Source organism: Crocodylus siamensis, chromosome 4, assembly GCF_052110815.1.
Source record: "Crocodylus siamensis isolate JL-2025a chromosome 4, ASM5211081v1, whole genome shotgun sequence".
NCBI classification, from domain to species: domain Eukaryota; kingdom Metazoa; phylum Chordata; order Crocodylia; family Crocodylidae; genus Crocodylus; species Crocodylus siamensis.
The window spans coordinates 121,697,617-121,722,350 of NC_143398.1; the positions used below are offsets into that span (position 1 = coordinate 121,697,617).

Sequence of the window (24,734 nt, forward strand, 5' to 3'; positions counted from 1 at the left end):
GCCGAACAGGCATGCGCTGAAAGTAGCAATACAGATTTCTTTATGTTGCCTCAGTCATGTATCCAGGGCCAGAGACAAGCATGGGCAAACTGGGCAGCTGTCCAGGACCTGGACAGAAAAGGGGCCTGAAAACGATGAAAACAATGATTATTATTATCATTATGTCTGATGAAGCAGGGCCCAATACTAAAAGTTTGCCCAGGGCCACCAGCGTTAGGGACAGGCATTACACATAACTTGTTTAAGTGATCAGAAACTGGTTTTAAGCCTGTAACAGAACAGACATTCAGTGCACATAAACCAGTCTGAAAATGACCAAAACCGGTTTGAGATAAACCTGGTTGCATGCACTATCAGACTTAACTGATTTGGCTCAAACCAGTTTATGCAATGTCTGTCCCAAACCCCTTGCTGGTTTAGGTTAAATCAGAGACCCCTGGCATGCTCTCTGGGCTGGCCCCTCCCCTCTGCTCTCTAGCTGGAGCAGGGGTGGGGTGTGGCCAGACGCTGGCCTGCCATGGCCCCTGATGCAAATTCCTCCCTCCATCCCATCTCCCCACACTGGCAAACCCTGTGGACTGCAGCTGAAGTTTGCCAGCCCCAGCTGCACCTTCATGACTTTCCTGTAGCCAGGGAGAGGTGGAGTGAATTCCTTCCTCTATCTTCTTGCAGCCAGGGAGGGGATTAAATCCACAGTGGTCCTGGAGCAGAGAGAGAGAGGCAAGCAAGTCTCCTGTGTGCACAATCAAGACCTGCAGCTGTGAGCCAAGAGCTAAGACCTGCTGGACCAGACTGAGAGGTGGGAAGTGTTGGCAAAGACCTGACAATCTTCACACATATGTGCTGGAGATGGAGTTAAGGGAAGTTTCAGGCAGCTTCTGGCTGGAAGTTGCAAACCAAAGAACGCAGAGAGCTACATTTACATTATAAAGCAGAACATGTAAAACTTAAACAAAGCCTTTCTGAATGCCTGGCTGTAAGGAGGAGCTCTGCCCTCAGGATTAGTAAGACTTATGCGAGGCTTTCTCTTGTCTTCCTGTTTTACATTCCAAGGTACACTAAGTTGTATATGCTGTGTTTTATTGGGCTGTATCTTATCTTAGGCAAAGATTTATGGTAGTTCCCTGTTGTATGCTTTGCAAATTGCTGTGTTCAATACATGCTTGTTTCAGAGAGAGTACTTTTTTCCCATTCCTACCCCTCAGTCTGGCAGCATTTCCCCCCCACCTCTGTCAGCCACCAGCCTGGGGATCCTGTGTGTTGTGCTAGCCCCAGCTGGTGCCTGGCCATGCCACTCCAGCAGACAGAGGTGAGAGCCTTGGAGAGTGTCTCTCTTACCTCCCCTTTGTTAGTGGCTGGCAGGCATGCTCTAGCACCCCCTGGTTTCTAGCTTGAGCCACTGCAGGCACGTGCCTGGATTTCCTGATTTAATAGAGAATGTCTGTCCAGTTATTAATCAGTTTAAGCTGCGCAGCTTAGACTAACCTGCAAAGAGTGAATCATTTCAGGCTAAGGCTTTTTGAACGTCTGTACCTAGCCCAGGAGTTTAGGTACAGTGTTGTATGTACCTTAATTCTGATGGGCAGCTGTAAAACCTGAGGAGTGAAACAAGTGTGAGTTCCAGGAAGTATCTGTTAAAAAATACAAAGAGAAAATGCTAGATTTTTTTTGCACTACATTCGTTCTGCTCTCTAGAGTATAATGTGTGTTTCAGAACAGGAAGCAGTGTTACCCACTGTACAGATGTATTGTCAGAGGCAGCAAATTAACGGAGATCCTTAATAGTTGTGTTTCTTGAGTGTATAGGATATTAAGCATTGAGAAATCTCCACCAGCAAATTTCTGTAACAATCTACATTATACATAAAAAATACTGTGTTGATGTGCCTGGATGTACTGGCCTCCAACTGCAACTCCTGGCTTGGAGAGATGATCTTTCATTCATCACCACCCTAGGACTGCTTGGAGAAGCAGGAACAGGCCTCCCAAGGACCATTTTCTCCCCGTGCTTTAAAAAAGCTCCCTTGTTATTTTGTGGTGGCGAAGGGGTGAGCACAGAGTCACTTGGGAGCCTTCTTCTATTTGCTTTATAAACATCAATCAGACATTAATGTCAACATCACAGAAAAGCCACCATCACATTCAGTACTAATTGACACCTTGTTGGTGGTCTCAATAGAGAGGCAGAGTAGTGAAAGGAAAGGAAGACAGAACCAGTGTTTTACACCTATAGGGGGTCCCTTCAGGGCATGGCTATGTGGGGAACCTTGTACTTTCACTGCCTATGACTATTCAGTGACAGAGGGCTTCAGTCTCCAGGGCTATCAAAGAGGCAGTTTCACTGGCATGGCTATCTTCATGCACAATTTTAAGAGTTTTTTATTTTTTTAAACTCTCCTACACTGGAAGTCTTTGCAAGAATATTTGCTGCGTTTATACAGTAATGTATCTTTGTGCCCACAGTCACCCTCGCCTTATTTTGACATGGCGCAAAAAGGAAGCCTGCAGTCTTGTCAAGGCCCCTGGCCTTGTTTGTGGGCAGTTAACTACTCTTCAGTGAGCTGTTACTCCATCCTCTGTATGCTCTTTTCCATCTGGCCAGACCACAGTCTGCAGACTCAGTTCATTGTCTCTTACAGTGAATTGTGAGCAAAAATACAGAAATGGAGAGAAAGTAATAAAACAGAGTTCAATAAACATACTTAATTCAGTACTTCAGAAACTATAGCTAGAGTACTGCTAAACTTAATTACCTAGTAGCATCTTGGTTTCTTCATGTGGTGGAAATGTCCCTTATTTTTCACCCAGCTTAAAAGCTTTCTTTAAGTTCTGTGCAGATATGTTTCACCCATTTTATAACAGTAACCAGTACTTTGAATGTCTGGAGTCTCCAGTTAGCATTTGGGAATTGCCTCATTTTCTGGTTAACAAACAGATACTATTAGTTTTTACTTTTATAAACAGATTTTCCCCTTCTGCTGGAAACAAACTTAATTATGTTTTGCCTACTCCAAACAGATGTTATTTTCTTACAAGGGATCCTTCCACTGCAGATGTCCCCAGTCCTGCTCCCGGAAGCATTCTTCCCCTACACCTCAAAGCTACCATGCAGTCATTATTTATTCTTTTGCCTTTTTCTTTTCAACAATCATAAAACCACTCTTTTGAGGCCTGCTGAGCACATCTTGGCAGGCAGGACTGGGAGGTTACCTACTAGTAGCAAGATTTTGTGGATAAAAATAATGAGTACTAATGAGTAAAGATATAAAACTGAAGGCCACAGTCTCATCTGTTATAAACCAACCAAACTTCAGCAGAGGATCTGGCCCTGGATTTATTATTATTATTATTATTATTTTATTTGTTGTGGTTATGGTATTGTATAGATGTTCCAGTCAGAGGTCAGGGCTCAGTTGCAGTAGACACTGTACAAACAAACAGAACAAAGATAGTCCCAGACAGTTCACGATCTAAATTTATGAAAGACACAGCGGGTGGATACACGGAGGCTGGCTGGGTTAGGGGTAAGTGAGAGAAAACATAGGGATGTTTTTATAAACTAGTAGTCCTGGTGATCAAAGTAGTCATAGGCAGCTACCAGTTTAACTGGATAATTGGGACCTACTTGTCAAAGCCTTGTCTTATGTCTGGAGGTATTTTTAGAATATCATCACCGTTTCCTTGTCATGGTACAACAGTGGCCAGGTTGTAATGTCCTTACTTAGTGGTTGCTGTTACAACCCAGATAAGTCTGTCCCCGGTGGATCCACATCTGACTTTTGCATTTCTGGGCCCACTTGCTCTTAAGCTTCCTGAGGTTTGACCAGAATTTTGACCCAAAGCCAAAGAATTTTGACCCAGAGCCTCTAGGCATACACAGGGAATGTACACACTCTACCTAGTTCCCACTTTTGGGAGAGGAGATAGGCTAAGGCAGTTAGGCCACATATGGTTAGTGCTGGCTTCCTCCAGCTTGCCCAGGAGCTAAAATATACCCTTTCTGAGTGCTGCAACCTCAAGAGTGCCCTAATACAGAATTTACCTATTTTAGCATATAAGATTGTTTAAGCACATAACCAAGGTTCAAAGGTAATTACTCTTTGCCTTAGAAAGCATAAGAAATATAAAGATTTAGGAAAAATGATTAAATACTTATGCATACTTCCCAGCCTAACTTTCCTTACCACTCTTTTCATCTCACTCATATTTTCATAGTTGGTAGGGTCGGAAGGGACCTAAGCAGATCATCTAGTCTGACTCCCTGCCATGGGCAGGAAAGGATGCTGGAGTCAAATGACCCCAGCTAGGTGGCTGTTTAGCTTCTTTTTGAAGACCCCAAAGGTAGGGGCGAGCACCACTTCCCTTGGAAGTTGGTTCCAACTCCTAGCCGCCCTGATAGTGAAGTAGTGCCTCCTGATGTCTAGCCTGAATCTACTCTCAGTCAACTTATTGCCGTTGTTCCTTGTTACCCCCAGCAGTGCTCAGGGGAACAGGGACTCTCCCATTGCCTGCTGGTCCCCCTTGGCAAGTTTATAGGCAGCCACCAGATCTCTTCTCAGCCTTCTCTTGTGGAGGCTGAACAGGTTCAGGTCCCGTAGCCTCTCCTCATAGGGCCTGCCCTCCTGCCGCCTAATCATATGAGTGGCCCTCCTCTGGACCCTCTCAATGCTGTCAACATTCCTCCTGAAGTGCGGCACCCAGAACTCGATGCAGTACTCCAACTGTGGCCTGACCAGTGTCGCATAGAGGGGGAGGATCACCTCCTTCCACCTGCTCATGATGCATCTATGGATGCATGACAAGGTGGGGTTAGCCTTCCTGACCGCATCCCCACATTCTCAGCCCATGTTCATCTTGGAATCAGTAGTGATTCCAAGATCCTTCTCTGCCTGTGTGCTGATGAGAAGGGAGTTCCCCAGCCTGTAGGTATGCTCCTGGTTGTTCCTCCCCAGGTGCAACACCTTGCACTTGTCCGTATTGTAGCCCATCCTACTCTCATCCTCCCACCTCTGTAACCTGTTGAGATCTAGTTGTAGCCTGTCCCTCTCTTCTGGCATGCTCACTTCTCCCCACATTCACGAACTTGAACAAGGTGCTTTTCACCCCTTTGTCCAAATCACCAATGAAGATATTGAACAGTGCAGGCCTGAAGACCGAACCCTGAGGAACCCCACTGCCCACATCCTTCCAGGTTGAAAATGACCCATCCACCACCGCTCTCTGGATGCAGCCCTCCGGCCAATTTGCAACCCATCTGACTGTGTAGCCATGAACACCACAGACACCTAATTTTTTAATGAGAATGGGGTGAGAGACAGTGTCGAAGGCCTTCCTAAAGTCCAGGAAGACCATGTCTACTGCGACATCTGCGTCTAAGGATTTTGTGACGTGGTCATAGAAGGCCACCAGGTTGGTCTGACAGGACCTGCTTCTAATGAACCCATGTTGATTGCCCCTAAGCATAAACTCCCCTGCTAGTCCCTTGCAGATGTGCTCCTGGATGATTTTCTCAAAGACCTTTCCCAGGACCGAGATAAGACTAAGGGGCCTATAGTTTCGTGTGCCCTCTTTCCTCCCTTTTTTGAAAATGGGGACCATATTGGCCCTTTTCCAGTTATCAGGCACCTCACCAGAGCAGCACAAGTGCTTGTAGAGCTGTGCTGGGGTCCTGCAGTGACCTCTGCCAGTCCCCTAAGCACTCTGGGGTGGAGATTGTCAGGACCTGCTGATTTGAACACATCTAGTCCCTCCAGAAGTTCCCTGACTAGGTCCTCACTGACCCTAGGCCTGGCTGCACCTCCCCTGGGTCCGTCCAGTATCCCAGTGTGGGGGATGTCCCTGTCCCTGATCAGAAAAATGGAAGCAAAGAATCTGTTAAAGATATTAGCTTTGTCAGCTAGCTTTGTCCACCCGACGGCAGGCCCACTGCACATGCGCACAGTTTAAAAGGGCCCGCCAAACAGGCTGCGTAAACAGGTGCTCGAGTTAGCGTGGAGTTCACACAGGAGAGGGCATGGGAGGGCATGAGACCCTGCCTGTGACCCCCACAGAGTAGTCAGCCCCAGCCGTAGCCAGCCTACCAGAGGCATGACACGGATGGGCACGCGCCGCACCCCTCGGGTCCCCTCGGGCTCTACGGCCCGTCCATCGGGCACCTCAGAGACGGCCGCCCAGACGGAGCCCATGGTTCCGGGCTCCACGCAGACGGAGCCCCTGGCTCTTGGCTGCGGGGGCTGCCTGTCCCTTTTTCAGGCTCTGCGGCCCGGGAGCATGGCCACCTCCCCTTGCGGGGTCTGCTCCCTCCTGGGGTCTCTGGCGCGCCAGCTGGAGGAGCTCCAGGCCACAGTCCAGAGACTGCGTGCCATCAGGGACTGCGAGCAGGAGATAGACTCCTACTGCCAGGCCCTTCTCCCCCGGGAGCCGCAGGGGAGAGCTCCGTCTCCCTCCAGGACTAAGGAGGACTCTGGGACCTCCCGCTCTGCCCAGTCAGTGACCCAGTGCTGTTTGCAGAGGATGTGTATTGCTCTTTGATGTAGAGTGCCACTCTTCTCATCCTAACTGACTTCCCTACCTCAGTTTCTTTACCACTGTTTGGGCTTAGCTTAAAGTCTTCTAAAGGGTCCAGGATCCCCACTTCAACACATGCCTCCTTGAAATCATGAGGCCTTTCTCTCTACCCTGTAGTCACTTTCCTTTTCTTTGGCTGTTCCTTCTTTCATGAATGTATGCCCATCAGTTTCTCTTACCTGTTCTTTTGCCCATAGCTTCATGTTCAGAACATGAAAATTCCTCCTTCCAGCCAGAGAGATACCCTTTTTTATATTTCTGGCCTCTTCTATCAATCGAAACTCTCAATCAGTGTCTTAGGTGATCAGCGCCCTCTAGTCAGGTGATCTGTTGCTTAGTTACTGCCGGCTGAGGTACAGATGAGCAGTAGTTGTCTCTTTGTTCAGGAATGTTCCAGTTGAATAGAGGATCATCAAGCTTTGGTGACCTTCCTGTTTTAGCTCTTTCTCTGGCTCAAGAATTTCTAGTGTCATTTTCTGTAGGTTTTAACTTAATATAGAGGCAAAGGACAGCGGAGAAGACACACCAAGTCCATAGTCCAGATGGAGTTTCTGAGCTGAGACAGAAATACAAAGAGAATTCCTTATATCAAACAGAATTCATAAGTTATATGTGGGCAGAAGCACCCAGTATTCACATGTACCTCACTTTGTAGATACGCCAGTGGATTTCATCAGGTCTTCACACAGCATAAAACTATAATATATTTGTGTATGATCATTCAGATAGAAAACACATTCATCAGCATATCACCAGAGTGACTAGTGCCTTGGTTACAGAAAGAAGTTGCACTGGTTTAACTTAATTTTGTTTTGCTTTGATTAAGTTATATCAGCTGCTGTGTGGACACACTTATTTTGATTTAGGAGTTGCTTTTTCATTAAGTTAAACTAGTTCCTAATTGACTTGTGCTAAATTTAAATAAGTCTGGCTTAAAATGAAATAAAACTGTTCACGCATCCTTTTGCACTGGTTGAACGTGAATTCTTAACTTAAACTGGTGCAGCTTTCATGCACAGATAGTCCCCAAGTGACCCTGCTATTGTCATATGGGGTGGTTTGTGTTGGAAATAAATAGAATGAGATAAGATGACAATGTCCTTAGTGTGGACCAGATTTTTATTATAAAATCCCATTCAGAGAATAATCTTAAGAGGGAGGGTTTTTTGTGACATGGATTAGAGTTAAAGAATTTATTCTAGTTTTATTCACATGATTCCTTGAAAAATAATGAAGAAAATCAGAGCTGATTTTTCAAGAAATTTGACATCCATTTGGGATCCATGTGAACTCTGGACATTCCCCTTTTGAATGTTATATCCGTCACATGTATGCTACAGTTTCTTTTCACTAGTCTATGATGAGTCTCTGATATTCATGGAGTATTACAGGAATCACACCGTTGCTAAAGTAATCCCACAATGTTGACTTAAAGTGCCTGCCTTTTATTTGAATGGTATTAAGGTTAGATTTTGAGTTGTTTTTAAATTTCAACTCCACATTATTTTTCCCTATCACCATATTTGTTAACTAGTTGCAAAATAAAAATATTTGATGCCAAATACGAATCAGAATAAGAAAACAATAATAGCAAATACTTTTTCCAACATAAAGACATGAGATAGGCAAAGAGTATTGTTTTAGGTAAAATGAGGCACAGATTAGTTAATTTAATTGCTTATAGTCACACAGACACAGGATCTCAGTTAATGGTAGGAAGGGAAGGCTTCTTGGCTCCCTGTCACTTGCTTGCCCTGCTAAGCCATGCTTAACAGTCTGGGCAGGTATAATTGGTATGGGTAAAAAAGTAGAAATGTTAAGCCTGGGTTCATTGTTCAAGCAGACAAGAGAAGGAAAAAAATAATAGGGGAATCTTGTTCCCAGTTCAGCTCTCACATTGTTTTATGATGATACGAGATGCCACTTTAGTTTTGATAATGTCTAATGTGGTTTTTTTAGCTCAAATGTATCTCTATGGCAGCTTTTACATGTGATATATTTGGAGTGATGCATTAATTTATGACAGGCTCTGTACTGCAAGAAAAAAAGTTCATGGGCCAGATGAAAAAGTATAGGGCAGTCTTAACAGAACCCAGACTTTTGTTTCCTGGTTTGGATGGATGTTTATAGATAGACAGATAGATTATATCTATATCTAGATCTATATATATCAAATGTTGATATGTGTTTGGTTTTATTTTTTAGCCTTCTACTTGCTGATGACTGGGTTCCTGTTTGATCCTGTTTACAAGATTTTGAAGATTGAAAATAACCTCAACTCTTCAACACTGGGTAGGAAAACAAAGCCATATAAAGATACAGTGCAGTCACTTGGAAGGGTTAGCAGTGTGGAAGTGTGTGGTATATAAAATGTCGTGGAGAAAATGGAGAAGGTTTTAATATTACCAATATGGGTATCAATAAAAACTTTTCTAACTTAGTTCTTTCTTTAAAGGAGGGGGAGTGATCCTGCACATTCTTAACACCATGCATTTACCCTACCCTGGGTAGTAAATACAAGGTCAGGGACTCACAGCCTGATACTAGGACAGAGGTGGGCAAAATATGGCCTATGGCCCGGATCCAGTCTGCCAAGTGACTGCATCCGGCCCACAGCGGGTCCCTCGGCCCTGCCTGGCCAAGAGGTTGGGGACAGCTCAGGCTATGGTGCGTGTGGCTGGTCCTGCTGCCCCTGGGTGTGGAGGTGCTGCCTGGTGCAGAGCACAGCCTGCCCTATCCCTGGGCACAGCCCTTGGGCACGCCAGGAATTGTAGTCTGTGGGGCCAGGTATTCTGAGGGTGGCATGCAGGTCAGACTCAGCTTCCTGGCAGCCCTCATGGCAGTGCCCTCACACTTCTGGCTGCTGCCACCAGTGTCTCTACTGCTGCTGCTGCTACTGGATCCTGCCCTACTGGGCTGAGCATGCTTAGCTGGGGGAATGGGAGGGGGCTGTGGGTGGGCGTGGCATCCAGTAGTGGAAGAGGTGGGTGGCACCAGGGCTGAGGCCAGGATCAAAGGGCAGTGACAGTGCAGGACCAGAGCCCAGGGCAGAGCCATGCTCCACTCCATGCATGTCCCTGCAGTGGGTACCAATTCCATGGGAACAGCCATCCCCTGCCTGCAGAAACAGGCTCCCTGCACATCACAGGGATGTCCAGGGAGCAAATTATGGCTCTGCCCGAGGTCTCGCTGTCACTGTCCCATGATCTGGGCCCTGGCCCCACCAGCCCATCCTGTTTCCAGATGTCACTTACTGCCCACCTGTGGCCCATCCCATCTTCCTGCCTGAGCACACCATGCGCGTGCAAGTCCCAGGCTGGTCTCCATGGAGACCCTGCCCACTCATCCACTCCGTCCCTCCTAGTGGTAGGGTCATGGTGGATGGGGCCAGACAGGATGAACTGGCATCTCCCCAGTCCCTCCCCCCCACACACGGCAGTATAAAAAGCCACGACAGGGGAGCAAGGTTGGGTCAGCCCCCCCACACCCCCAACAGCTCACCAAAACTCCTTAAGTGACTCTCCAGTCCAAATAATTTCCCAGCCTTGTGCTAGGAAGTACTGAATGTCTGCTCATGTGCCTGCATCAATGAGTAATGTCTCCATCTCATGGTGATTACAGGAGGAGCAGAAAGTGCTGAATACCTCGTTGAGTACTGTGCTCCATTCAGGTCTGGATGCCAGCTAACTAGATCTTTTATCCTCTGCTTTGCACCTTCTAGTGTCACACCTTTGTGATGTGAGTGTAAAATGCTAGCAGTTCACCCACAATGGTGAGAACAGCTTACAACTGTTTTCACACACTTTTCACAGGCATAAATGAGGAAACAAGGTGAAAAGCAGTGGAGGATCAGGCCCATTGTAACTAAATATTTAGGGCTAAAGACACAGCTGGTGATATCATCATACCTCTATTAGCTTCAAAGAACTGAGGATTTGACTGGGATATTTTTAGCTTTAACATTCCCTTCTATTGCTTAGAACCCAAACACTGCAGTATTTTGCTGGTGTAGGAAAACCAGAAAGAGAAATTGATTGAACAGATTAGTCGAGTTTCACGATCCATATTGAATGAAGTGGGAAAATAAACATAACTGGTAAAAAGTAAATTAGGTGATAAAATATGTTTTTGTTTCACTTACCAGAGGAGTTACTGTGAGAGACTTTTTTTTTAATGCATAATATTGATGCTGACAGACATTCATCTAAAATGTAGATGCACATGCTTGTATTTTTAGTTCTCACTCAAAAAGTTTATCAATGCATGCAGTCCATTTTTTGGTAAAACTTATGTTGAAGTTCGCTGGATGCCAGATCATTGCTGCGACTCCGGTTGTTTTTATTTACAAAGACTAAGTCAGTCTTTTTGTGATATACATCTAGGCCAGGTATTATAAAAGTGTATATTACACTTTTACTGGTATAAGCGATCAGAAATTTCTCTATACTTACAACAGAACAGAAGCTGGCACAGAAAACCAGTCTATACCTGTAAAAGAACAGAAGTTCAGAACACAAAGACTGGTTTAAAAATGGTGGAACCCAGTCTAAGATTTGCATCCCTCCCCGAAACCCCCAAATGGCAAATGTGTTCTTTTCATTATTCATCTGAACTACTTACAGAGAACCACTTAAAACCACATAACTCAGTTCTGCTTCAGGCTTTATGAATATTTGTACCTAGCCCTATTGTCAATGGAGCTTTGATCATATACACCAGAAAAGAATCTAGAGGTGTGATGTCTTAAATGCTTGTTTTTATTTACAAAGATTTTCATGATTCACCTTTAATTGCAAATAATCAGTTGTATCATTTCTTTATTTCCTTTTCTTCTAAATGAGTTTATCAAACAGAAGTTGCTTTTACCCATCGGGATTACTAATCTAAGAAGCAAAATTTCTGCCTTTCATCCCTTTATAAGTTGCTGAATGAATTCTGAATAATAAAAGATCGCTATGTAATGGGTGACTGATTTTTTTAAGGCCTTCATTCTGACAGGGGTCAGCAACCTTTGATAATGAGCCACTTTGTTGACAAATCTGTCATCTAAATTGAACAACATTAATTAGAACTTTGTGCTGCAGAGTTCTTACTTTTTAATGTGGGTGGTGATATCAGCCAAAATTTATAATGAATTTGATTGAAAATGATTTTAAAAGGTCTGCCACCTGTAGATAAAAATGTGCATTACTAACACATACATGATAATTATCAAGACTGAAGGCCATAACATGAACCCCTGACCGTTTGAAATCAAAACGCTCACTGTAAAGAAGCAAACATTGATTTTTTTCAGCTATGCAAATATGAGGCATTTTAATATGCTCAATCATGTCAACACATCATACCATGTCTAGTCAAAGAGATGCTTTCAACTCATTGGTAGGCTTAAATACCCTACATTTTTTTCCTACATGGAAAGTCCTCACTATTATTTAGGGATAGAGGTATATATTTTTAATATAACCAAATATATTGTTAAAAGTATTCAGGCAGCCAGGCTAGCAATACCATACCTATAATACATCCCTCCAATAATAAACTGGTGTATTTGTGCATGTGTATATAGGGGGGGAAGGGGGGTGCTTGTCTGTCAGTATGTATATGTGTATACAGGGGGAAGGGGGAATTTGTATACAGAAATAGTTTTCAGCTTAATGCTTTCTATTGGAGTATTTACATTTGGGGAAGACAAAAAACTGTTGTAAAAATTATAAAGAGTGCTTTGATATTTACTTTTAAGTCAGTTCATCAGACATGGGTCAAAGCAAAAGACTTTTTAGGAAGCTCAGAAGTTGTTATCAACAATGTAGACTTGCTTCTGCTATCTGTAGTTGGGAATGAGGGTTTTCACATGCAGTAATGATGAGAAAGACTAAAGGGAAATAAAGGATGTGAATGAAAGATTTTCTGTTTTTATATGAATAGCTGGAACACCAAGCAAGCAAAGAAGGAGCTATTTTAGCTAACCTAATGTAATAGAAGACCATTGCACCCAAACTGTCTCAGCAGAACTTCCTGCATAATTAGATTGTAAATCTTCTCAGCTGAGGAAGTTTTGCCCAGGGTCAGATTGTCTAAGTAATAATCCATTCTACATAAATTAGAAGATTTGAACTGCTGGGATATATTATTACATTAGTTTTGGTTTTATTCCTAATATAACTAAGGGGAACAACTGCAACAATTCTTTTCTTTTCTCTTTTTATGAATTATGTTACATCTCACTAACTTTGACTATTTGGGAAGGCTTTTTTTGTATGTGATTTATACAGTTTTCTTGAATACTTATGGTGGGATTCCTGTCTGGGCAAATTAACCCATTTCTTACTACATTTAGGAAGTGAAACAACAGAATCCTTTAGCCACCAGATTTTGTGATATCACTTCCTCTGTGAAATATATATTAGGAGAGTCTGCTGCTCTTTATTCCTATTGCAGTTTTGTGATGCTGAAATTTTACTTCAAGCTATGACTCTCTTGATCTGCAAAGATTAGAATTGCCACCTTCAGGGTAAGAATTAATGGACATGGTTTTACTAACAGCTAGTTATACAACATAAGGGATTCTAAGGTTTTAATTGAATTGTTTTATTTGCAAAAGAAAAGATTAGAAAAGTGTGTATGTTTACTGAGTTGTATGAAAACATTATGCATAAAATCCTGATGTCATTATTTAGCCAAAATGTTCGTTGGGGTTTTGGGGTTTGTCCCTTTGTGAATGAACAAATGCTTGCTAGTCTGGGTTTGATCAAGCGATAAGTGGTATGAGGTGATTTTCAGTAGATGCTCTTCAACTTTTCTAACCTGGTAACATTCTTTTACAAAATTATAATGATATGCTGATATTTGAAAGGGACCAACTCATTCTTCCCGGTTTGGGGGAATAAATAATCTTGCATGCATTGCATAGTCCTTTAATACACATTCACCTGACATGCTACAAGCTTTTGGTGAGATTCTGAAAGCTGCTGTATGTGCCCAAGATGTGACAATGAGCATGCTGAGAGTGTTCAGCTACTGGTGGAGGCCCTCCTGACCTTTTCCAGTTTTGGCTCCAAACTGTTATTTTGGGGTGAAGTTAGAGGTCACTCCTGGTCATATAGGTTAAATGTTTTCAGTGCACATAATTCCATTCTGTGGTAGTAGTATTGCAAAGGCAGCTTAATTTAGCTCTGTAATGAATCTTATAACATTCAGGTGATGTGTGCACACATGATAGATGTGCACATGTGTTCTTGCATGCATAAATAGATACAAAGGATATTTAGAGTTTGGGGTGAGAGACCAAGACAACTCTAATATGAAGAAGCATGTCAGACTCTTTATTTTGAATGAAAAAGTGCTTTGTAAAAGCTTTTTTAAGCTTCCTGTTGTCATATAGGAAATTCAGACAAGATAATATTAGTGTTAGATTTCATGAATTAGAAAAAAAACTGTCTCAGAATGAGGGTTGAAAGGCCAGTCCCTGCCATCTACTTTCTGTGCTCAAGATGAGTAAAACACTTTTAAGCTTACCCTGATAAGGATGAACAGAAACATTTCGCCCAACCTGCTGCCAATTTTAACTTGCTGAGCTGCCCACTTGCTCTGTCAGCTGGGCAATTTACAGAAGATTAATACATTTCATAGGAAAATGTTAGCTTTTGTAAGAACAAGAGGGATATTTGGGTGGGCTCTGTAAATAGGGGTATTCCTATATTCTGAGGGCACATTGCCATCCTTTTACTAGCTATCATAAGGGAAACTTAGATTTCAGGATTCTATGTTATTTTTATCTGTTGCTGTGCGAATGTAGTCAATTTATAAAAGGAATAACACTCTAGAAGACACAAGAAAAATCAAGATGTTTGAAAGGCCCTTGAAACTGGCTGGTTGGGGAAACACCAAAGCATTGAGGTGCCCTTGGAAACGCACAAGAGCAGTGCAAGTCAGAAGATAAGTGGAGGTCAAAAATAATATTTTAAAATTCAAACAGCCTGCTCTCAAAACTGCCATTATAATCCTCATAAAAAATAAATTTTAATGTTTTTTAAACTGTTCAGTATTATTATTATTTAACAGCAAGGAGCATTGCCTTTGTTCAAGAACTCCAGAAATAAAAGAAATCAGAAATCAGACCTCGACTACTTGTGAGGCAGAAATAATCCAACCATTATTTCTGGTGTAAAAGGTTTGTGAATAGCATCATTTGCCTAGAAGCTGTTTTCCAACCTAATAACTCCCAGAATAATGACCTAAAACTGTTTCCAAGAGGATTAGGGCCCATATAGCTATGAGAAACTATACATTTTTTAGAAGCTAATTTCTAATTGGCAGAGAGGTGAGTTCTGATTTCAGTTAAAGCCTTTTGCTTAAAAGAATCATTTTCAATCTCTCTGAAGTTCAAAAAGTGGTATAGAAGGATTGTGTGAGTTAAAAACACACATATATGTATGTGCCTGTTTGAAAACTTCTTGCTATAATGATCTCCAAGCTGGTCATATTAAGTAGTTTTTAAATCAGTTTTGGAGCTTTTTTAATCTTTTGCTTGCTTTGAGAAAAATCAATTGAAAATTGGCTAAAATTGTATCTGAATACTTTGTATAGACATTCAGTTAGGGGGGAGGTTAGATCAAGCTAAAAATAGCCACCCAATCTAAGGTAAGTCAGGATAGTGGGACCAGGGGAGTAGGGGTCGGGGGGATCATCAGGGCAAGGTGGGGGGGATTGAGGGGGCTCCATGGAGGTGATTGAGGGGGCACATGGGGGGTATCAATGGGCATGCGGAGTCCATGCAGGGGTCCAGGAGAGTTTGGTGGGATCAGGAAGGTTTACAAGGTCTGCAAGGGGTTTGGGAGGCTGGGGGGCTCTCTTTTTCCCCACCTGCCCATGGACCAGGAGCTATTTTTAACTCCACCCACAGACAACCCCCCCCCCCCCCGGTCAGCTCCCTCCCCCCGGTTCCTGTCTGTCTCTCCCCCTCACCTCAACTTATTTCTGCTTCTGGCATCAGCAGGTGCTCATAAACCGGCATCAGTGGTGGCTTGCAGGATGGGAGGTGGAGGGTGGCAGGGGGCTGGTTGAGGTGGTCTGTGGTGGGGGGCTGTCTATCTGGGGTATGGCAAGGACCAGGGGGGTACTACAAATAAAAATAGTCCAGTGCCAGGTTGGGGTAGGAAAAGTGAATCTTCAGGTTTGGGGCCAGTGCATGAGCTTTTCCAGCCCTGAGACTGCTATAGGAACTGTATAGATTTTGGGACAATTAAATTGGTTTAAAAATGACCAACCCGATCTATGTTAAACTATCTCAGAGGTAGGTTCAGCATAGATCAGGTCAGCCATTTTTAGACTGATCTAACCTTTCTGGAACTTCTGTACAGTTCATACTTGAATCGACCTAACTAGGGATCTAAGTTTAAGGTCCGCACCTGGGTAAACTAAGTTAGATTGGATAGCCATTTTTAACATGATATAGACCTCCCCATTAGCTCCCCAAATGTTTGTATACAGCCTGAGTTTACCAGTTAATCATCGTTTTGAACAGCCTTCATTGGAGAGACAGTGGAAAGCAGAATTTAATATGTCTATTGGTATTGTTGTCTGACTAAGGTTTGCATACTTTTTAAGTGTTTTGCTGTTTTTAATTTCCTTCTTTAGTTTCTTTTTAATTAAGAAGGGAGGGAAAGATTCAGATTTAGATTCAGAATGACTGAGAAATATCTGGGTAAATGGCTTGGGTATCAGTAGCTCAAAGGAAAGCACCTACATGCATTTGAAGTTTTTGATGAAGACCTGTTACACAAATGGGACAAAATTTCCTAATCTCTACATCCAAATGTCAGTTACAAAAGCTTATTGGAAAACTGTATGCAAATATGTTGGACTAGTGATTGAAAATCAGTGGCTTTGATCTAGATACAGCAGTAACCTTTAACCCCATAGCTTCTGGCAAATTGTACAAAAGGGTGTTGGCAGTTGTCACTCATGGACAGATCCACCATTGTGTTACTACAGTTTTACCTAGCTGTGCCTCCAGATCCATTAATTTTATATTCCTGTCAAATTGCAGTGGTGAGCCAGGGACCTAAGATGCAGTTTCTGAGCCTGTCCTAAGATTCCATTCAATCTAAAAGTGATTGAGCACCTGCCACCTTGTATCAACAACAGCAACAATAATTAGTTAATACAAAAACCAAAAATTCCTGTGAGGAACAAACACCTGTTTGATTTCCTTAACAGCTTGTAAAGTTTATGTATATAGTGTAGACCATGGTGTCTTTTAGGTATAATTGGCATCATGCTCATTTTAGGGGCAGCTCCTCATGGCTTTTTGAGTGCTGCAGTAATAGTGAGATTTGACTGTAAACAACAATTTATAATAAATAGGCCCAGTCCCAGGTTGTACTGATGTCTGTTCAGAAAGAAGCTGATGGGAGTTAAAGAGTATTTGGCATGTTGTAGAATCAGGTCTTGTGGGGAAATCGCTTTCTTGTTTGCATTTACTTACTAGTTACAGTCAGCAAAAGTGAAGGGGTAGTTGTTACTGATCAGATTTATGACCCAATTCTTATTTCTGATATTTGGCACACAGAAATTTGATCCACATGCTTATGTATTATTACTCTTCTTCTCTAAACATACTATAAATATACTGCATGTGGCTCTATGCAAGACTGCCTGTTATTTTGCTAAATCACAAGCCACTAAGATGCATCCAAACCAGGTAAAGCTGTGAATGAATATTTCCTTACTGAAGTTTTTGGTGTATATCTGTTTTTCTAATTAATGGCTTTAATAATTTGGTTTAAATTAGTATCCCTTTACAACCACCTCCGAAGAGAAATTTGTAATCAAAAAAGTCTTTTTTTACGGGTTTCATTCAGGTCCTCGTTACAGTCAGGATAATAATATAGGAAAAGCTGGTCTCCCATTATTTCAGTATTCTTGTTTATATCTGAAAACAGGAAAACTGAAACTTATTAAAGAAGAAACAGATTGAGAAATTGTTGTAATGATGTGATCTGATTCTAGGCTTGGGAATCCACTCATCTAGTAAAGATAAAAATCTTTCTTGGGCAAGTACCATCGATTCCTATAGAACAGTGGCCTCCAACCTTTTTAGGTTGGAGCTCACTTTTGGAATTTAAAGGGAACCAAAGATCTACTCGCCACCCTCCCTGCCCAGCAAGTAAGGCTGTGGGGAGGGGAGGGAAAAGGGCCGGGGGTGGGCTGCGCAGATCAAGGTCCCTGCCCTAGCCCCACTCCCTCCCTCACTGCTGGGGCCTTGATTTGCCCCCCACAACTGAGGGGAGGTAGGGAATGGGGTAGAGGCAAGCCCTGCACAGCCGGTGCTGGGTGGGGGATGGAGCCGTGAGAAGCTCATCTGGGGGGTGTGGGGAGGGGGGCATGTAGCTCGGGAGGCCACGGGGGGTGTGTGCCCCCTCATCTGCTGGTGGGGTGGGCTGGGGCCAGGGCTGGGGCCAGGATAGGAGGCAGTCTGTGATGGCAGTGGCATTGGGAGTGAGGCCATGCGGGGGGCATAGCCCACCCCAACTGTTGCTCCCAGCACTGGTGCTGCCTGCCCCAAGCACAAGTGTGGGCCAGCCCTGATGAGAACGGGCCAGCACAGACTTTCAGCATGCAGCTGCAACCCACCATACTATGCACCTGCTAGCCCTTACCCTGCAAGTCCGTGGGGTGGGGGGCGGGAAGTCAGGCTGTGCCAGGCCTGGCCTGCACTTGAGGTGGGTGGCACTGGCGCTGGGAGTGGCAGTTGGGAGGGCTATGCCTCCCCCTGTGGCCTCGCTCCCAGTGCCACTGTTGCTAGACCCTGGCCAGGAAGAGCTGGTGCCGCCCCAGCCCTGGCAGTTGCAGGGGCACACCTCCACCCCCCGCCCTCCTAGGCTGTGTTTCCCCCCTCCCCACACCCCCCTTAAGGGCCACTTATGGCTTCATCCCCTGCCCGGCCCTGGTTGTACAGGGCCTTACCCTGTCCCTGCCCCATTACCTGCCTGAGAGCTGCTGCAGCCTCTGCTTCTGCCCCACATGCCCTCCCAATCTGTGCACAGCAGAGGCAGCTGCTGCTGTGGGCTGGGCTTTGTGCCCTGAACCCCGCTGCACATATCATCTGGGCCTTTGCCCCTTCCCTCTGTATAGACTGACCTGCTTGGCTGGGGGGAGGAGGTGCTTGCATACACGTGTGCTCAGGTCCCCCAGCCCAGGATCAACTAAGAGATGCTCCAGGATCCACCAGTCAATCAAGGTCGACCAGTTGGTGACCACTGATATAGAACCTAAGTTCACCTAAAATAATTCTAGCCCTTTTAGTTCCAAACCTAATCTTTAAAAGGTGTACAAGGTATGGTTGTTGCAACATTGTTTTCTGAAATCTGCAGACTCTTGACTCCAGTAATTCAGTTGCTGATCAGAGCTTTGTCAGGATGCAGCAGAGTAAAAACTGACCAGCTTCTAGTAGGTTTCTCTTCCTGCTGTTCAGAACCTTGAGCCAAACAGTGCAATTGACAAGAAATCAAAGACTGGAACAGACAGTGAAACTATTCACAGGGAAGGAATAGAAGCCTACACAGTAGTGAAAAAACTGAGAGGCACATTTATAAACAGTATAGCAGCAACTAGGGTGATCTAGTAACATCCTGTTGCTACAATATGCTATCACCTTTTCCATCCTCAACCATCTTCACTGCAGCCAGGAAGGAAAGAACAAAGAAAGGGAATGCTTCTTTACTTTTACAGCATCAACTGAATACTGCAAACATAAAGAGTAATTTTGCTCTGCACATTGACAATGGAACTATGTTATCACAGTTTCAGTAGAGTTGCTCTTTGTCTATATATTCAGAGTCACATCTTCTTCCTGGGCCTTATTTTCCTATTTTAAGGTGTTAATCCTTTTAGCCTAGCAGAACCCCTTTCACTTTGGGAGGGTAAGCAGTTTTCCATTCCTTATCCTGCATCATTGACATGAATGTTCACTAAATGCCAGGTGCAAGACAGATTTTGTCCTTGACTTCAACCATGTAATCCAATAGAAGACTACATGGTTTAGAGAAGCTTTTGAAGACAACTAGGTTGAAGGCAGCAGTTTAGCTGAATAAAGCATATTGTCAGCAGAATCTGTTACTAAGTATGAACAGAATTTGTTACTATTGTGAGCCAAGCATGGTCTTTAGATTCCAGGCTCAGTATTTGGTTGGCAAAGATATTCTCTTTTACCAGGAAACCATGATGTGGTCATCAGTGTAAAACAGTGAGCACTGGCAACCTCTGATGTGTAAAATAGATTTTTCTCAGTGAAGCCTTGGTAGGAGTCTTCTGCTCAAGTGGAAAATGTTGTCATTTTCCAATAGTTTTAATGATTTGGGGGTGGGGGATGGGCGAGGGGTTGGGTAATTTTTTTAACAAGGTCATCTGGAGACATCTTCTGGTGGCCTGATATTTCACTGGGTGTTACTTACCTACCCTTTGAAAATCAGGCCCCTCTAAAGCACCTGACGTTGCATGCCCCAAAGCTGAAATGTGCAGAATCAGTAGCTGCTTTGAAAGGTACTGGGCAGAAATATTAAAAAGCCTGGAATGTGAAGTCCAGGCATTGCTTACAATGATTCAGGTGTTATTACCAGTAACAAAAATGCTGCTAACAATATGTTATCTTCAGTTACACTCACGCAACCCAGTTGCCTTCAAATTCTTCACTAAACCTAATAGTCTTCTATGAGATTACATGGAGTAAAGAAAATAGCAGTCTGTGAAGTTGTGGAACAGGAGTGCTGGTTTAGGTTTCTTTGTGCAACTTGGAAAGGGTTAAAGCTGAGGTACTCTATTGTATTAATGATGGTTGTCTCTTCACAAAGCCCATTGGGCTCTTTCAGGGGCCTCTCAAAACAATGAGTGCAGTGAGGCTGTTCTGTCTAATTACTCCAAGACAGGGATGCTAAAGAGGAATTAATGACAGTTGACAAGTGCAATTAATAATTATAGCAAAGCCGGGAGTCATGCAGCAGGCAGATGACAATAACAGGGTAACTGTACATGACAGCTTTCATCCGTTCTTCCCCACCCCCCTCCCTTCAGTGTGAGCTATTATATGCAGCCGGGCCCATACCACACATTGACAAGAGAAGGAAAGAAGCTGCTGTCCAGTCACCTAGGTATGGTCAAATTCTAGTCTTTCTATTCTTCAGCATTTTCCTCCTAAAGAAAAACAACATCACAACAGCACAAAGTTAGTCACACATGCTTCTGTTAGCTTTCACTATCAGGTGTTGACAAGGCTACTTAAAATTCATGTTGGGAGATTGGAAGGAGAAGGGGAAAGGGAAAGCAGCAGCAAGCTGGAGTTGAAGTGGGATTTCCATATCAAAGGCCAGGCCTTTGGCTCTGAATGGTAATTAAAGTACCCAGATTTCATCTCCTTGGTCAGCTCATGAAAAGGGAAAAAAAAATTAGAGAGAGGATTTTTTCACTCCCTTTAGACTACAGTATGGCAAGCAGTAAATTAAATGAAAGTTGAGCTAAAAGGTGCCTGACGCTTCAATCTTTTGCATCTAATAGAATCTATGATGTTTTTAAAGCATTTATTCAGTTCACATCTTCATCTCACTGTGATTATAAAGGATATCATGTCTGCTTACATTTATTGGGCACACATCTTGGCCTTCCCAGGGTTGTAAAAGGATTTCACTTTGCATTATGTTGCTGTTGTGTTACAGCCTTTTGGGTTTTTTTTTTTAAAGAGAGAGAGTGAATGAGTGAGCACATTTTTCTGTGATTTTAGCTGACTGTCATAAGAAGCCTTAACTGGGAACCAAATAAATGCAAATTTAATGAGGCTTAGGGAACCAGTAATGAGACACAACAGCCTTTCACTTCTTGGTTGCTGGTTCAAATCTAGCCCGGGTTGTGATTGTAAATTGTTGTTGTGTGATAGACTACCAAACAGCTGTGTGGTATGTTTTTTCATATCAGTTCAATTTATAATGGATGTCCATCCACACCATAAAACCCCCACCTAGCACGTATCAGTAGTTCCAGTATAGGGGACTAAAGGATTTAAAGGGGTACCCGTCCATTCTCACAGCTGCTCCTATCCCTATCTGGAACGTTGGTAGTACAATATGAGGAAGAATCTATGCTTCTCTTATTCATGCTTATACTGCTCCTGACTCTGTAGACTGACTGTGGTTAAATAGAGAGCTTCAGTTTCCAGAGCTGTCAATCTGGCATTTCACAAATAAATGTATTCATATACAAAGCCAAAAAAGTTTCACTTCTGCCAGTGATGCTCTCATTTTGGGCTGCCATTATATCTGTAGTTACCAAACAGTTTCTTAAGGTCTTATAATCCTCCTCTGTGTTTGATCCTCTACAAATTCATGACCTGGACCTACCTGCCCATGTTGGAAAAGGCAGTGCTGGGAGCTGGGCTAGCCTGGACATTTCCTTACATTCAGAGGAACAAAAGTTAAGTGCCCATATGGGTATGCAAGAGAGGAAAGATCCATTAGCCCTCATTTTCATTGCATACCTGTAGAGGGCTGAGAACATTTCAACCCCAAGTTTCAGGAATTGATGCTGATTCAAATCATAGAAATCATTGGGAATGTTTCATTAGCTTTAGTGAACTTGATCAGTTGAAATGCCACAGCCTAGATAATCTAAAGAACTATTTGGTTGGATCAAAAATTACATTCTAGTTATTTTTTTAATATAGCAAAAACATACCTGCTGACAACCATTTAGGCTGCTTTGAATATAACCAATAATAGACCCATTGCTAATTATGAGCCTGTTAGTACAGCTTTCAGGAGAGGAGGGTGAGAGACTGCTGTAAAACTCCTGTCCCATCAAACAAAACGGGATATAACCAGAGTAGTATCAACAATTTTAAAATGGAACAGGAAAAGAAAAGGGGGAAAAAAGACCAAACTATTTTTGTTCTAACCAACAAGAACGTAAGTAGACATGAGCCTGAACCCCAAAGCACCCTGAACATCCAGGAGTTTTGGATCAAGATTCAAATCTAAATTCTGAGGTGGTTTTTTTTCCCTTCCTTTTTCTTTCTTGTCTTCTTGATTCTTATCCCTCTGTCTTTTTCCTTAAGTCTCTTTTTTCCCCTCAGCTCAAGTGCATCATTTTCTGCTATTGTGTTTAAAAAACTCTGCTGCAGGGGCTCTGAAATGAATAAAAATGTAATCCTCAATGCGCCCATTGTGTGCTCTCATTTGTTTTTGCTGTATCGATTTATCAGCGGAGGGAAATTACTCGCTGGAAGAGAGGATGCCAGTCAGAATGACATTTATTTCATAGTACTAGGAGGCTCTCCAGCGTGTTTCCATGTAACCCAGATATTGGAGCTGTAAAAGGGCTTGTAACAAGGTTTAGTGCTATGATTAGATCGTGTGGAGCACCTTGCTTTCATAACAACAGGCACTCGGCAGGAGCCAAGGCCTCAGGTTATGGTCAACTTTTTTTATTCCTTTTTTATAGAGACATAGTATTTGGCTTTCTACCCCCAAAATATTTCTGTACGAAAAGCAAAAACTTACAAACCTATGAAATACATGTGGGAAATTACATGTAATAAAATTACATGTGGTTTAAGAGGGCAATCTTAAGCTTTTGTGTCTTCAAGTAACGAAAAAGAGTAAAATACTCACTTATTAATTTTTGTTCGCTTTGTGCTGCTTTGCATTTGTAGTGAAATAACCCCATGATTTTAATTCCTCAAAGCAAATCCTTTCCTCTAGTGATTGTAAGTTACATTTGCTCAGGGCTAACAATTACCTGTAAAATGAAACATTCTTTATACAAAATCTGTAATAGTTTTAAATGTGTTGCAAATAAAAATGTGACTCTACAGATAGAATGTCAGGTGTGGTACCCCTGGTTGTCTGCTGTTCAAAGATACCCAGTGTTGAGCATGCTATGTTGATCCCCATCCAGGATCTGTCCAGTGCAGTATCCACTTTCCAACATGGTACAGAGGAAGATCCAAAAAACTCTGTAGTAGTAAGACGTGGGATGATCATCCTCCAAGGGAATTTCCTCTAATAGAGATTGGCTTAATTGCCACAGTATGAGGTTTCAACAGCAGCAGCAATCCCTCACAGTCAGGGGTGATTGTCTTCCATGATTGTCTCATCTGTGGGTCCAAAGATGGCTGACAAGGCTGATACAGGATCAACAGGTCCTATTGGAACTTGGGCACATGTTTCCATGTGGGGTGGGATTCCTGATTCAGTCTGCAACATGCTGTTTCTGCTACTCCTGCTTTTCCATCTCTTATTGTCTTCATGAAGTCTCAAAGTACTGAGATCCTTGCAGCAAACTCCTTCTCCATTTGGGGTGGTATTGAGCGATAGCCTCCCATGAGTTGTCATCGACATTGTATTTTTTTTAAACTGGCCTTGAGGATGTCCTTGAAGTGCTTTCTCTGCCCTCCTTTTGAGTGTATGCCTTGACTTTGCTGGGAGAATAACACTCACTTCCAGAGTCTGGAGTCAGACATCTGGATGACATGACCAGCCCAACAGAGCTGATGTTGAATGATCATAGCCTTGATGCTCATGGTGTTTGCTTGTGAGAAGACGCTAATTTTGTGCGTTTGTCTTCCCACTGGATTTGAAGTATATTCTGTAGGCAATCTTCAAGGTACTTCCCCAGCGAATATGTATGAGGTTTATACTTTTCTTGAAACAGGTTTTATTTATTTAGCATTTACTACTTCATATTTTTATATGTGTGTGCATTTTAAACACACAGGTCAAAAAGTGAGCATCTGAGTCACTGAGTCTGATGAAAGAAAACTAGTGTATTTGAGCTTCATTTTTCTGTCTGTGAAATGGAATAATTGTACTTTACATCACAGATGTGTTTTGAAGATGCATTCCTCAGTGTTTGTGAAGCACTCAGATCCTACAGGGATGAGTGACATGGAAAAGTCAATGAAGAAATGAATAATTTTGTATAATCAGGTTAAAATATTGTGCATTGGATAAGGCACAGGACTGTACACTGAAGACTGAAAAGAGAACAAAGATATTTAATGGTTGCTGATTCAGTGAATATCTATCATTTTGTGCACTAGATGAGATAGGGTTTCTATGGAAAAACAGTATGCAGCAAGGTGATTCAAAACTATTTTAATGCACGCATATAAGAGGGCT

At 42.9% G+C, this 24,734-nt stretch overlaps 1 protein-coding gene across 15 annotated transcripts in view; it reads left to right on the forward strand.

Moving 5' to 3' along the window:
- SOX5 (SRY-box transcription factor 5) overlaps positions 1 to 24,734 on the forward strand; it is a 914,829-nt gene that overhangs the window by 227,892 nt on the left and 662,203 nt on the right. For 14 of the 15 annotated variants that reach the window (XM_090043598.1, XM_090043600.1, XM_090043606.1 and 11 more), the window contains one exon: positions 8,773 to 8,859. In XM_090043598.1, the coding sequence (XP_089899724.1) occupies positions 8,787 to 8,859 (73 nt within the window). In that variant the 5' untranslated portion in view covers positions 8,773 to 8,786. Of the gene's footprint in view, positions 1 to 8,772; positions 8,860 to 10,188; positions 10,247 to 24,734 lie in introns of those variants that run through there. The other variant, XM_090043612.1, reaches the window with a different exon arrangement.